The sequence below is a fragment of the Phaenicophaeus curvirostris genome, chromosome 3, assembly GCF_032191515.1.
Source record: "Phaenicophaeus curvirostris isolate KB17595 chromosome 3, BPBGC_Pcur_1.0, whole genome shotgun sequence".
NCBI lineage: Eukaryota > Metazoa > Chordata > Aves > Cuculiformes > Cuculidae > Phaenicophaeus > Phaenicophaeus curvirostris.
In genome coordinates, this window is record NC_091394.1 from 43,656,246 (window position 1) to 43,669,777 (window position 13,532).

At 39.7% G+C, this 13,532-nt stretch overlaps 2 protein-coding genes across 3 annotated transcripts in view; both read right to left on the reverse strand.

The window, feature by feature from the left end:
• The window catches only part of CIDEA (cell death inducing DFFA like effector a), a 557,707-nt gene that overhangs the window by 231,409 nt on the left and 312,766 nt on the right, over window positions 1-13,532 (reverse strand). The gene's annotated exons all lie outside the window — the stretch shown is intronic.
• SEH1L (SEH1 like nucleoporin) lies at window positions 68-13,320 on the reverse strand. Of its 2 annotated transcripts, none has more exons than XM_069853809.1 (9): window positions 13,158-13,320; window positions 10,837-10,887; window positions 9,687-9,833; window positions 8,192-8,403; window positions 6,800-6,898; window positions 5,599-5,739; window positions 5,146-5,303; window positions 4,335-4,485; window positions 68-830 (listed from the first exon to the last, which is right to left on the reverse strand). In XM_069853809.1, exons 1-9 carry the CDS (start codon window positions 13,266-13,268, stop codon window positions 641-643), a joined length of 1,260 nt encoding a protein of 419 aa, XP_069709910.1. In that variant the 5' UTR covers window positions 13,269-13,320; the 3' UTR covers window positions 68-640. The 2 variants fall into 2 exon arrangements, with proteins under 2 accessions (XP_069709910.1, XP_069709911.1); XM_069853810.1 differs by having other exon boundaries at window positions 692-2,478.

The following is a 13,532-nucleotide window of genomic DNA, read 5'->3' on the forward strand; positions in this document are numbered from 1 at the left end:
GTGAGTCTAAAATGCTCCTTGATCAGGAACTTGTTCAGCAAGGTGCTCATTACAAGACAAAGCATACTGACAGTTTAGAATAAGTTTATTAGTCAACCACAATTACAAAATTTAAATATTTATACAGCAAGATGGAAAATTCTTTAGTAACCAAACACCTCAAACTATTTTGCTGCAGTATTCACAGCAATGCTTTTGTTCCTTTTACGAGTTCATCTGATATCATCCCTTAGTAACTGGACAGCTTCTGAAAGGCAGGTTTAATTTTAAGAATACATTTCACATTTGTCAATGCAGTATACAAACCCCCAAAAATTCAAGACCACGCTAAATTGATTCCAAAAATAAAAGGAAAGAAAGAAAAAGAAAAAAGGACAGGCACATCGCAGTCACCCACGAGCTATTTACAGAGTAGCCAATACTGTTCATGTGTTGCCATAGTTTGAAGGGCACAGATTAAAATGCTCCTTTGATACAAAACCACAAAGAACATGTTCCAAATGTTGTAGTTTGTTTTGCAAATCATGCCTGAAGTTCCCAAATTTTTTGTGTGTGAGGGAAGAAATACAAAGGCAGCTGGAAATGGAAGCATTCACAAACACCAGAATAAGGCCCTTCCAAAGTTTATCTAAGTAACACATTAAACCCCTTCATTCTCAGGTAATAGATTAAGAGGCCGAGATACACATCGTCTGTGAAGGTGAGGATACTGGAGGTTGGCAGTGTCAGCATCGCAAGAGTGCTCTATCAGAGGAGGAGGAGGAAGGAGCTGGGCATGACTGGACCATCTTGACCCAGCCCGTGGGGAATCCAGAGGGGGAAAGAAATACCTGAAACAATTAAGAAAGGAACAAAACACCAAAACAACAAAAAAAAAACCAAAACCAAAACAAAACAAAAAAAAAAACAAAACAAGAACAAGAGAAAGGTAGTAAATACAAGGAGAACCAAAGGGGAGAAAAGACATGCTGGAAAAAAAAAAAGCTTTAGTATATCCATGCCAAAACCAATAGAACATAATAGCAGAAATTAAGGCTTGTAATTCAAAGCAAGACAAATCTGGAAACTGTTCTTTAAAGGAAAATCATACAGTCTTTTCCACTGATATTCACAGAAAAGAACACCGTCATAATAACCCTAGTAAACATTTTTTACAAAAGAACAGACTGCTTTGGAAATCAAAAGGTTGTTGGAGTACAGCTATTAACAGGCTTTCATTCGCCAAGAATTTCTGCGATTTGTTAACAGAGCTTTTACTAACGCTGCATTTGTGATACAAAATATACATTATTTCCAAGTACATTTTCTGCATATGCATCTAATTCAGATAAACCTCACAGCACTTCTACAATAGATTTAAAAACATAGTTTTTACAGTACTTAAATTTAATAACATACATTTACAGAGGATAACTCCGTTCAATGTAATACAGTCTTCACAGCTGTTTACAAATTTGGGCAAAATGCTCCTAAATTTAAGATTCCTGGTGAATGCAAGACTCTGAATTCTGCCATTTAATTTAATTTAATTTCATTTCATTTTTCTGCTGTTTTTATTAGAACTTACCCGTAATACTTGTGCATTTTAGTATAACTATATTAGATACCTACAGGTGTTTTCAGTCGTGTTTACAGTTCGGTGGACTTACACAAAGGAACAGCGATTAATGGAATCACAGGACAATTCCAAATAAGCTTCATTTTGCTTTCAATCTTTGTATGGCTCAAGTGCCTGTGTTTTTTAGGATACTATGCTTTGAGAATTGCAGTTACTCCATAGGAATGTACAAGCACATATCAGAAAAAGTACTTCTTTTAGGATGAAGAAAGTATGACAGTACTTACAAAACATTTATTTGAAGTCATACGAAGGCATAAATGAAGCAATACGAAACTTCTAAAAGCTACCCATCTGTACGATTATGAAAACACACTTTTCTTATTCCTTTAAAACTAACAGTTTCATATATTACAAAGCAATTACAACTTGTGATGTTTAGGAATTCTAATCAAATGCTGAACACTATGAAATGCAAAACAAATTAGTTACCAAAGGACTTCAAATGAAAATTTTAATGGTCACTTCCCTCCTCCCATCCCAATTAAGGACCAGAATTCTCATTTTTAGCCACGTATTTTAATTTGACAAGCTTTAAAAAATAGATGTTTGGATGGAGTTTTTGGGGTTAGGGTTGTTGTTTGTGGTTTATTTTTCCAAATAAGAAGCCTCTCCAAGTATTTTTCTATCAGGAGTTCCAACAGCATCAAACTGTGCGGGGTAGTACAAAAAAATGTACACAATGTGTTTTAAAAAGGCTTTTTGAATAGCATTTAGTAGTTAGCAGGCTGCTGGTGTCTTGGGAGAGATCAAACGGCGCTGGGGAGGGGAAAAAGGAGTTCGTTTTCCATTCCTGTGTGCATGCAACAAGCAGCAAAACACCAAAGTTACTCCAGTTAGCTTGGTATCAGCTCTGCTTTCTGTTAAAAAGGACATAATACAAATGGAGAATGGAAATTGTATCATAAATCTAGACATACAATTATATTAACATAACAACATAGCCCTACTGACTTATTTTACTATGTATGTCATCTGTTCTGAAACTATTTTGATTACAAATCCAGTTTGCTGATCATGTTTAAACGAAGTTGTCCAGATCTGCCTATGCTTTAGCTGTCCTAAAGTGCTTAAAATGTATAGACACCAAGACATAAAATCTACAGTCACAGACAAAATAAATTCTGTGTAGCATATCATTTAGTCAAATGTCAGTGCATAAACCTGTATTATGTGTTAATACACTAAAACAAAGGTTAGCCACTGTGCTTATGCAATTCAAGCCAATGCGATTACAAAAGAAAACATGTAGTTAAGTGTATCTTTTTTATAGTAAGGCTCAATCCTAAGAAAAGACACCGTATGTTTTGAAATTCCACAGCCAAGGACTTAATTCTGTATCAAAACGTTAATTCCAAATTGGAGCCAAGAAAAATTTATTAAAAAACAAAAGAACGATCAGGAGTTTCAGCTTCACCACGGCTTACTACCAGCTTCAGACAGAGGAAAACAACCAAGGGAGGAGGGAGACTAATCTTGCTGGCAGTAACACAGTGTTAGATAAAGAGATTGTGAAACCACTCCCTGCGCTCAAGAGTTATAAAAGTGCCTGTACCTCCCTAAAGGAACCAAAGCAGACAGAGCTTTGGATATCACATTTCCAAGACAGGACTGCATTTCAGCATTTTTTTTTGCTACACTCTAAGTAGCACCTGGAACGAGGTGACCAATATCATTCTGGCCTTCTTTCTTGCTGAAGAGTCGGCCCATAGCACTCCCACTTTATCTCGTGAGGGAATTGAAAGCCCTTCTGTGTTCCACAGGGATCTGAAAGCCAGAACTGCCCTTAGAGATTGACTGCTGAGGAGATGTGAAGGCTACTACCCAAAAGGAAACTGTCAAGAGTACTGTACAGACGAGTATTTTACATTGAAAAAACACCAAATTAGTAGCTGTGTGTGGATGGAAATGCAGGCTATCCCAAGGCAATACAGGTGGCCACAGAACTTCAAAGCTGCTGCTATGGAATTTGACCATGTCTAGTCCTTACATAGGAAGCACCCAGAAAAGCTAATTGTACACACTCCGCCCTACAAATGCAGGGCTCAGTGCCCTTCTGGATTTTGGTGTGCACAAATTAAAATGCCTTTCAGAAGAGGCAGTTAATTTCAAGAACTAGACAGCAATTTTTACAGAATAAAAACATAACAGAGAAAGCATATTAATCTGCAGTAAAAATGCCATATGATGAAGACTAAAAACCCCCAAACTTTCATTCAATTAACGTTACGCTTGCAAAAATGGAAGTAAACTAACAGTAGCATAGGATTGCTGAAACCATACATTACAAAGTCTGTTTTCCTCCTCTTTCATTATCCCAGAGAAAACCAATTTGTTGCTGGTATTTCTGCTTCACTTTTAAACATGCATCTAAAACAAAAGGGCAGTCACAGCAGTATGATGGAGTTTCTCCTTGTAACTATTTCAGAGAAGTTATTTTTAATAATGTGAAAGGACTTAAAGTGAAAATAGTTGTTTACATTGCTTTTTTACAGAGAATGATTCAGTCTGGCTTACGGTTTTGTTCATTTTCCTTTTAAGACTGGCATGGACACCGCCACAGTGCAAAACTGGAAGATGTTGTAGAAGTGTTGATGCAATAAATGAAATAGCACTTAAAAAAAAGTGTAAAACCTATACGAAGCCTGAGTGAAATTAAGAAGATTCAGTGAAGGGACTATTTACTGAAATTCAGTTTCTCTACTAATTAACCTACCTGCTGGTAGAGGATCCATTTAGTGAATTCTGTAGACTTGTGTTGGCAGAACCTAGAGAGGCATTAAAAATCCCCTGCTGAGAACTACCATTCACTGGACTCCCATTGCCTTTCAGTATACCCGTACACTTCCAGTTGTCCATGTAATTAGCTGCAAATATAGAGATAAAACACATTAGATTCTCTTCTGAAGCTCAGGTTTTGATACAGCTATGATATTTCAGCTGCTAGGCAGCTGGTGTGAATTAGAACTGAACTTCAATACCAATATACACATTCCAAACAGCTGAGGATCTGGCCTTCAGCAGTCTGACATTCTCTGCCTATCCACAACTTAAAACTCAGTTTTGTTCAAGAGCAAGAATGAGTTTCCTTTATTTAAATACAGAGAAACAAATAAGAAGGGATAAGGAACCTGCCAGTGTAGGGTTTTTTTGCTGCCTTTGGAAACTTTTAACAGAAACAAGCCATTTTGCCTGAGGGTTGTGACAGAAGGTAGATTTTCTAGTTTTGGCAGCAAGCACAGACAGGAATGCAGTACCCGTGCTAATCTAAAAAATGGCAACTTTACACAGCTCTAGTCTGGTGAAATGATCTGAGGGTACGGTAACAACTATTCACAGCAGCCTAAATCATGCAAGTGTTCCAGCACAGTAAGTTATGTCCTATTTCTGAAATGTAAATAGAAATATAAAAATCTATCGTTCACAAACCTAAGACGAACTTTGGCTCCAAAATTAGTTTTTGAGTAAAACTTCAAGTATATTCAGGATACTACAAAAGCCTGTGTGTTTCAGGTGGGTGACCTTACCCTTCCAGAGCCTAACACAGCCATCATCCCCAGAGGAAGCAAGCACAGTGCCTGTAATATTCCAGCTCACTCGCCACACCTGGGAGTTGTGATTATCAAACTGTGCCACAATATGAATTTCAAATTTTGTTAATCCTCCAGATGAAGTCAATTCTTTCCTGTTTAAGAGAAAAAGCGATAGTTCTGCACACAAGCCTTCAAAGGTCTGGACTTGAACGTGATAACAAAAAGAGAGGACTACACCTTTCAAGGAGTTTACATAATATTGTTAATAAGTAGTATTAAGAGGTGTTCAGACAAATACAGACTTGCTCACAATCTTGTCATTTAAAAAATCAGGCTGCTAAAAGAACAATCCTGCGTACGTTAAGTTACATTTGCTTTGCAGACACCACTACAATGACTATACAGCATGCACCATGTCACACTGAAGTTTCTTCCTTTTAAGCTCACCTTAAAGGTTTTAGTGTGAAAATTCGTACATCTTTGGTTGCTACAGCTAAAATGTGGAAGGATCTTCCCAGATTTGGAGCAAATGCGATGTCATGTACAGGATCTGTGACTGTCATCAGAGCTTCTGCTTTTGCGTACTTCCTGTACAGTGTAAGAAATTAAACCTTTAGTACCATCAAAATTGCCAGTGAGGCAAATTATATAAACCAGGCATAGTAGAACAGTAAAAAAGGGGTTAGGATGCATGATGAGACTTGCAAAAATAAAAATATTTCTTAACGTAAGTTTGATTTTAAGTAATGATTATAAGATGGTTCCTTCAGAAAGTGTATACATCAGATACAGTAACCACTAACAACAGTACGCTAAATCATACAACAAACCAGAGTTTCCAGTACAAACAACATTTTTTCCTACAGTTGGAAGAGGAAAACAAAAAGATTCTTCCACTCACAAATCTAAAGTGAATTTGTTTCTCAGTAACTCACTAATTTTTCTGTGCTTGTAAACAGGCCACTATCTGCCTCCTCTCCTGCATGATAAAACATGTATTCTGTTTTCTTATTTACCACTAGGTAAAGCTACAACAACTTTTCTTTATTGCTGGTGCACAGAGAGCACTGTCTGAAGCCAGACCCACCAAACACTTTGGATCCTTTCCCACACCAATCAGTCTGAATGAAACACAAGTTCACTGTTATCATTTAACTGAAAGTGGTTGGGCGTACGCTTCCTGACCTTTTCTGGTTGTGAATTCTTAACTGCACAAACTGAACGTTCATAGATCATCGGCAATTCACAGGGCTTTGTCATTATAAACGTGCCTTTAAAAGTACTTCAAGGTCACCTTGTGCAGAACAGTGCCCAGTGCAAAGCAATTCAAATTTCTACTCTGTCCCATTAATGTCTTGTGCAAAATTAAGCATGTAAATCAGCAGAAACAATTATCCCTTTAAAATGTGGGTTCAAACACTGGCATTACTGCACCGAGATGAAACAGAATTATCACTATTATGTCTGTTAACACCAGTCACCCTTCTGTGGTCTCCCTCTTTTCCCATCCAACACCCCAGAGACAGAATTAAGGTATTATTTACTACTTCACTCCACATCTAATGACAGGAATAAAATAAAAGGCCATACATTACAAACAAAATTATTTTAAGATCCCACAAGTGTTATAAATTGTCATTTAGCATACCTGGTATTTTCATTATATTCATAAATTTGAACCTTAGCCAATATATTTGGACTGTTGTCATCGCTTCCTACAGCTATCATTGGAGCATGTGCTCGAGAGCTAAAAGGTGAAAACAAATATTGTTATGCTTACATATAATTTCATGGCAAGTACACCAAGCCATTTTTTACATTTCAGACATATTATCTGTAACAGAAACAAAACAATTACCAAAAAAAATCATAATGGAACAAAATAATCACAAGGAAGCACGAGTTAAGTGCTTTCACAGTTTCCAGTATAATCTCCATTCTTTTGTTTTGAATGCCCATGTTATACACCCACCAAGGAGAAATCATTATTTGGCAATTTGAGATGGTGCTGTCAGAGAGTCAGGCTGATTTTATGTAAGCATCTGCAGTCAAGTATTTGCCATACACTTCATGGCAGAGTCTGCATTTGCTGCAGTATTTTTAATGAGTGATTTAGTGGGATTTTATTTGTGTTTTGGAAGACAGATTAGAAAAGACAAATGTAGCTGAGTTCCAGTTTTTAAGTCAACTTTTAACCCCATCTCATTCGCTAAAGAGGAAGCCTGTACTCTGAGCCTCCAGCGCAGACTACTACTACTGACTGGAATAACTGGATCACCAGGACATAGATCACAACTTCTGCAGGGAAAGCTGCAAAGTGCTTCTCAACAAACAGAACCCAAAAGAGTTCAGCGCTGAACAGTTTTTCCCTTCCAATTATTGCTGGGGCAGGATGCAAGATGAGATGCAAAGGAGAACCTCTGCTTGTTTGTATTCTTCTGGGTGGGTGGGGACGAACCCAGTCATCACACTCCTCTCCAATTTGGCCCTGTTCAAGAGGGTTAAGCGTACCACTGAGCTCCTGAGGATGTAACTAAAAGAACAGCTAAAAGAATGGCTCTTAGGCTTTGTATTTGTGCTAGCAAGACTTCTGCGGTTCCTAGTACTCTGTTGCACTGGCAAGGGCACATGTCCTTGTTAGAGCCATCAAAATTATTACCTAATGCAACATCTCTCATAAGGACAGAAGAAAGAGTCAGGAACTCTCTCTTCATAAACACTTCCTCTTATGAAAATCCCAGTTAAGTTCTGTGGGATAAATACAGAACACTCTTTAGCTTGTTGCTTGCTAAAAATAATTAAATTGGGAATGTTTCCTCACAAAGTAGAGAAGGACTTTTTGGAACACTTCTCTGGCTCTGCCAAATTTGCTTTATTAAAAAAAATAAATAAATTATACGCTTTCTTTCAGGTGTGAGTAATGTGCACTCAGTCTTCTCCACGCACATTTTAGGATTTAGTCCACAAAATTGCAAGACTAACTCCTTGAATCTTCTGCTTAAAGAGTCATAAAGCAACACCTACAGTTTTAATAACATACCTTGAAGGATTCCAAGAAATACAACTGCAGCTTAGCTTACATGAGATTTCATGCTGCAGGGACCACTGGCTGAGATTCATCACATCTGGAGCTTCATAAATCCTTACAACTCCATCTGCTGAACACGTTGCTAACATAAGACCCATATGCTTCGGAGCAAACTTCACATCTGTAACTGATGTCCTACTGTCTACTAAAGTGGTCCTCTTCACCTACAAAGAAAGGCAGAAATTCTTGAAAGAAATGCTAGAAATTTCCATCAAAAATTTATTCCCCAAGGAAGGGTCTTGAAAATCCAACTGCGTGGTTCCATAGAACCACTCATCTATCCCACCAAGAACCAAAATAACCAAACAACTTTATACACCAATCAACGGGACAAACAACAGATCATTGCACCAAGAGATATACTCACAGTGGTATCAATGTTCCAATAACAATAGCAGTATTGGTCACAGGCAGTTTGAAACTGTCCTCTTCATTCACATTGGTGACACTATTAACTGTGATGCCTAGCAATGCCACTTTCTAATGTCATGCTGTCCAAGTTTACCATGAAGCATTTTCCAACATAAGCATCAAAACAGCAAATATTTCTGATAAGGGAATGGGTGAATAGAGCAGATACTTGACAGAACAATTACATAGGGTGAAACTTGTAAACCTTTGTTTTTTAAGTTGTCTCCTTTCCTGCCAGTAACGTATGAGTTTGAGCTGGGAACTACACATCACAACTGCCTCCTGCACACAGAAGTCAGTTTTCATACCCCACTGGCTGCCAAAGATCCTGACACTTCAATTACTTTAAATTATTTTGTTTTCAGAAAACTTCAGTACATAGTAGAAAACTGTGGTATTTTAACAACCTAAAGCAAAATAAAACATTAAAGGCAGGAGTAACATACTGAGTTATATAAGATTACACATGAAGAATAGCTGCAAAGCAATCTGTTCAGACATAAAATCCCCTTGATGACATGCTGCCCAGAAAATCCCCTTTCCAGCAAACTATTCCTGCCCCCAAACCTTGATTTATTGTTTGATGAAAAAGAACAGCATGAAATAGAAGAACCCCCCCCCAACTTTAATTCTACTGCAGATGGGAATTCAAGTCTGCAAGTTGTTTGCGAGGATATGCCTTATTAGGAAAGCCAATAAGAGTGACACTAATGGCCTGAATGTTGCTATTTTCCCCACATGCTCTGTATTGGAATAATTCCGCACGTTAAAAAACAGAAGTGGAATCAGGAAAACTTTATGTTAACGTAATAAAACAGCGAGCTTTCTCTGTTTCAGGAACAGAAAATAAGTTGCAAAACCAGAAGTGTCCAGCAACTCTGTATTAAGAACAATTCTCATAGTCTTCTGTTTACTTCTGGAATTTAAACAGTTTAAAGGTCCAGCCCATTATGATAAGCAAACAAATCAATAAGACACAGAAAAATCTGTTTATATGAGAACATATAGGAATTGTGATTGATATGTTAAGCCTCACCCAGTGACTCTGGCCTCGGAGTTTATCATTTGACTCTCCCACTATTTCTTCCCATACAGCTGCTGTTCTATCAAAAGAGCAGGACGCCAGGACCTGTCCGAATTCAGGATGGGCCCATGTCACACGCCACACAGATCCACTATGTGTCTGCAAGATAACACCAAAACACGCTATGGAGAAACACTTACTGCATTAGTTCAAAGCAATCATACATTTTCATGACCTTCTGTGGAAGCAGAAGTAAATTCTAGGAAACAGTAAGACTATTCCTTTGAAACCTACGTTCTTTTGCATTTGTTTATTCCTATAAGCACTGCAAAGTTTTGTTGCTATTAGTTAATTGTAAAAAGGTAGTGATTACAAGTGTATTTCAAGGCATTATTTATTACTCCTTTAAACCGCTAGTTAAGAGCTAAGATTTTGCCTTCGCACAAAAACTACAGGGTTCAAATTTTCAGGCATTACCATGCTAACGTCTAGCTTGCCTGTACTTCTCCAAAGAATATGCAGAGCATCACTCGTCTTCTCCCTTTTTCCATGCAATTCCTCTTTCATACCTCATCAACCTTAAGCTTCCTTTTTTAGAGAAGGGGAATTCAAAAGCTTCATTTGTGTTTCCATTTATAGGGATTATTGTACTGTAGTCCTATTAAATACAAGTTCAAGGACAAGGTGAATGCACTAATTATCCCAATGAAGCACAGTCTCCATATGACAGTTTGCAGAAAGGTTTTGGAAAAAAAAGAAGTCAGGTGTTGTAACATTTGATAGCCAGAACTCTTCCTTTTTCTTTTTCTCCCCCCTCTTTTTTTAAGTCTTACAACATGCCAAAAGGAAATATTCAATGAAAAATGAAGGTAATGTTTTCCAACTCCCTAAATACCAGTTACTGCTATGTTTACTGATAAGAAAGTCTGCCAACATAATTATAAGTACCAATAATATAAGCCTGTATGCTAGGCTCTGCTTTATGTGAGAGAGAATAGAGTTGTTTATAAAAGCAGAGAAAAAGTATTTTACCATAAGAAATACAGGTTCTATAACAAACCTAAAGGATTTCTGCTCTACAAGTTAGCAAAAACTAATTATGTTTCCTCAAAAACAGGGGAGAAATTATCATTATAACTGTACAGTATTTATAAATACAAACCTTCCAGCTGGCAGTGCAATGCCAATCCCCATTTTCACTTTTGTCCCAGACCTATGAAGAAATCAAAACACCATCATACCATTTATATACAGAGCTTACTGAACAGTACTACAAAACACACCCATTAAAAATATATATATATAGATCACTAAACATTTTTACCTGGAAAACTCTATCTGGCTCAGTACACAGCTGCACTTCACTCGACCTTGAAAATATCCCTACTACAGGTAGGGAGGAGAGGGATACACCTGTAAAGCTTGCTATTGTATGATGTGTATACTTTTAAAATGAGAAATTATTCATACAAGGCAAATCATTACAATTCTCAACACTTCATTCACTCAGCTCCTAGACTTCACCGCTCAGTTTCACGCTAGAGCCACCAGGGTTTGTGCTACAGCAAGCGCTCAGATTTAGTCACAAAAATCCTGAAGTGGCTCCTGGCAATTATCCCAAAGAGAAAGCAGAAGAGCAAAAAGTGGGGGAAACATCTTGTTTCTGTTCCTAATGTTTCTGCCTTGATTTATAACCACACACAAGCCACCTCATCGGCCTTTCTCTCAATGCCCCATACACCTTTATGACTTCTTTTCTGAAAGATTGCGAAGGAAGTCACAAATGTAAACAGATCAAAGACACTTCCAAGGCTGGCATCCACTCCTGTCTGTCACTCATTCACTGTGTCACTGGAAGTCACTTTTGCTCTTCTACATCTTCAGTACAACCTTGGCTATTACCATCACAGCCCAATTTCATAACTTCTCCCCTATTCTGCAGGGCCCAACTAGCAAGAATGAGAGCTATGTCAGATACACCACTGCTGTTTTACAAGTCCTGTAAAACTCTGGTTAGAGTGAAACTGAAGACAGTGCCATAAAGATTACCGCTATGATAGGAGGGAATTATGCTGCAAAAGAGCACAGTTTTTGAGTTCTACCTACCTCTTGGCATCTTTTTTAAGAACACTCTATTTAGGCTGCAAGTTTTACACAGTCAGTCCAGACCAAAGGCCAACATGGTTTAGGTTTTAGGGGATGGGTTTTTTTGGTGGTGGCTTTTAATTTGCTTTTTAATGTGTGGCTAGGGAGAGGGGGCAGCTCAGTTGTTTTTAAGCCTGATCTACATTTGACATAGCTTTGTATGGAAAAGTGATTCTCTCAACCATTTACCATTTATTGGAAGGGGGAAGATTTAGATTAGACATTAGGAAGAAATTCTTCATGATGAGGGTGGTGAGGCACTGGCAAAGGTTCCCCAGGGAAGCTATGGATGCCCCATCCCTGGAGGCATCCAAGGCCAGGTTGGATGAGACTTTTGCTATTGAAATTACTGACAAACTCTCTAAGACTTGTTGTGGAGTTTTTTGCAGGCCTGGGCAACGTGAGAGAGTGATCTCCATCCACCCTGTGCAGCCAGACAAGAGCTGGGACAGGATGCATTTCCCACTTAAATGCATGTGTATGCATTTTCCCAGGGGTCTTATTTATATTCCATTACTTTCCGAGGACCGACTCTAATGTTATTATGAGCTTCACAACAGTCAAATCTGTTGCTGATTTGGAACTTTGGCTCCAGCTCAGTCTGACCTTGCCCGGGAGATGGGGGAAGGCTGCAGACAGAGGTGATCCCAACAGAGACACACTGAACACAGGACGTTATCCTCTCCAGTGAATGGACTGTGTCTGGGAAAAAACTGTTTGAAAGAAAACATTCTCTCAGAGGCACATTCTGCCTAACTTTGAAAAAGGTTAGATAAACTTAACTCTGCCTTAGTTTAAATCCAAATATTCCACTGGTTTTGCAATAGTAACTAATTCTTTGGACTAGTTTGAGCAACCTAGTCGGGTGGGAGGTGTCCCTGCCCATGGCAGTGGGGTTGGAACTGGATGATCTTTAAAGTCTCTTCCAACTGAAACCATTCTGTGATTCTACCTGATCTAACGAAAGATGCAACTGCTCTCTGCAAATTACGTTTCTTTGATTTAACCACGTAACTCTTGAATTTTTGTCCCATCTTTTCACTATGCATAAAATACAGAGTCATAGAATGGGTTGGAAGGGACTTAAATGATCACCTAATTCCACCCCCCCTGCCATGGGCAGGGACACCTCCCGCCAGACCAGGCTGCCCAAGGCCCCATCCAGCCTGGCCTTAAACACCTCCAGGGATGAGGCAGCCACAGCTTCCCTGGGCCACCACATCCACAGCGAAGAAATTCTGTCAAACGGGACCCGTCGGGACGGAGCGTTTCGCGCCCCCGTTCCCGCTTCCCCACAGGCCTGTTTTTCCCGCCCCCCTCCTCGCCTCCCCCGCTCACTTTGACGCTCTGGTCGCTGGAGCAGGTGGCCATGCGGCGCCCGTGGAAGTCGAAAGAGACATCGTGGATGAGGTCGCGGTGATCGGCCGCGATGCTCCGAGCCACGAACATGGCGCGGGGGAGCGACCGCCCCGCGCTCCCGCCCGCCGGCGCGCGGCCCCCAGCACGCGGACAGGGAGGGGGCGCGGCGGGGCAACGGCGCGTGCGCGGGGGAGGGAGCGAGGAGGCGGGGAGGGAGGAGCCGCCGCGCGCGCCCGGGGGCTGCCCCGCCCCCCGCCGGGAGAGGGGACGGACCGAGAGACGGGCGGGCGGACGGGTGTGGGCGCGTGGAGAGACAGACGCGCTCAGACAGACACACGTTTATAGGCTGACGTG

What these genes read in the sequence shown, in the direction of transcription:
- SEH1L (XM_069853809.1), bottom strand. Translation starts at nt 13,268, where the DNA reads ATGTTCGTGGCTCGGAGCATCGCGGCCGATCACCGCGACCTCATCCAC. An exon ending in ATTGCACTGCCAGCTGGAAG is followed by an intron (nt 9,834 to 10,836) that starts GTTTGTATTTAT and finishes GTTATCTTGCAG; the next exon opens with ACACATAGTGGATCTGTGTG. An exon ending in TCCGAGGCCAGAGTCACTGG is followed by an intron (nt 8,404 to 9,686) that starts GTGAGGCTTAAC and finishes CTTTCTTTGTAG; the next exon opens with GTGAAGAGGACCACTTTAGT.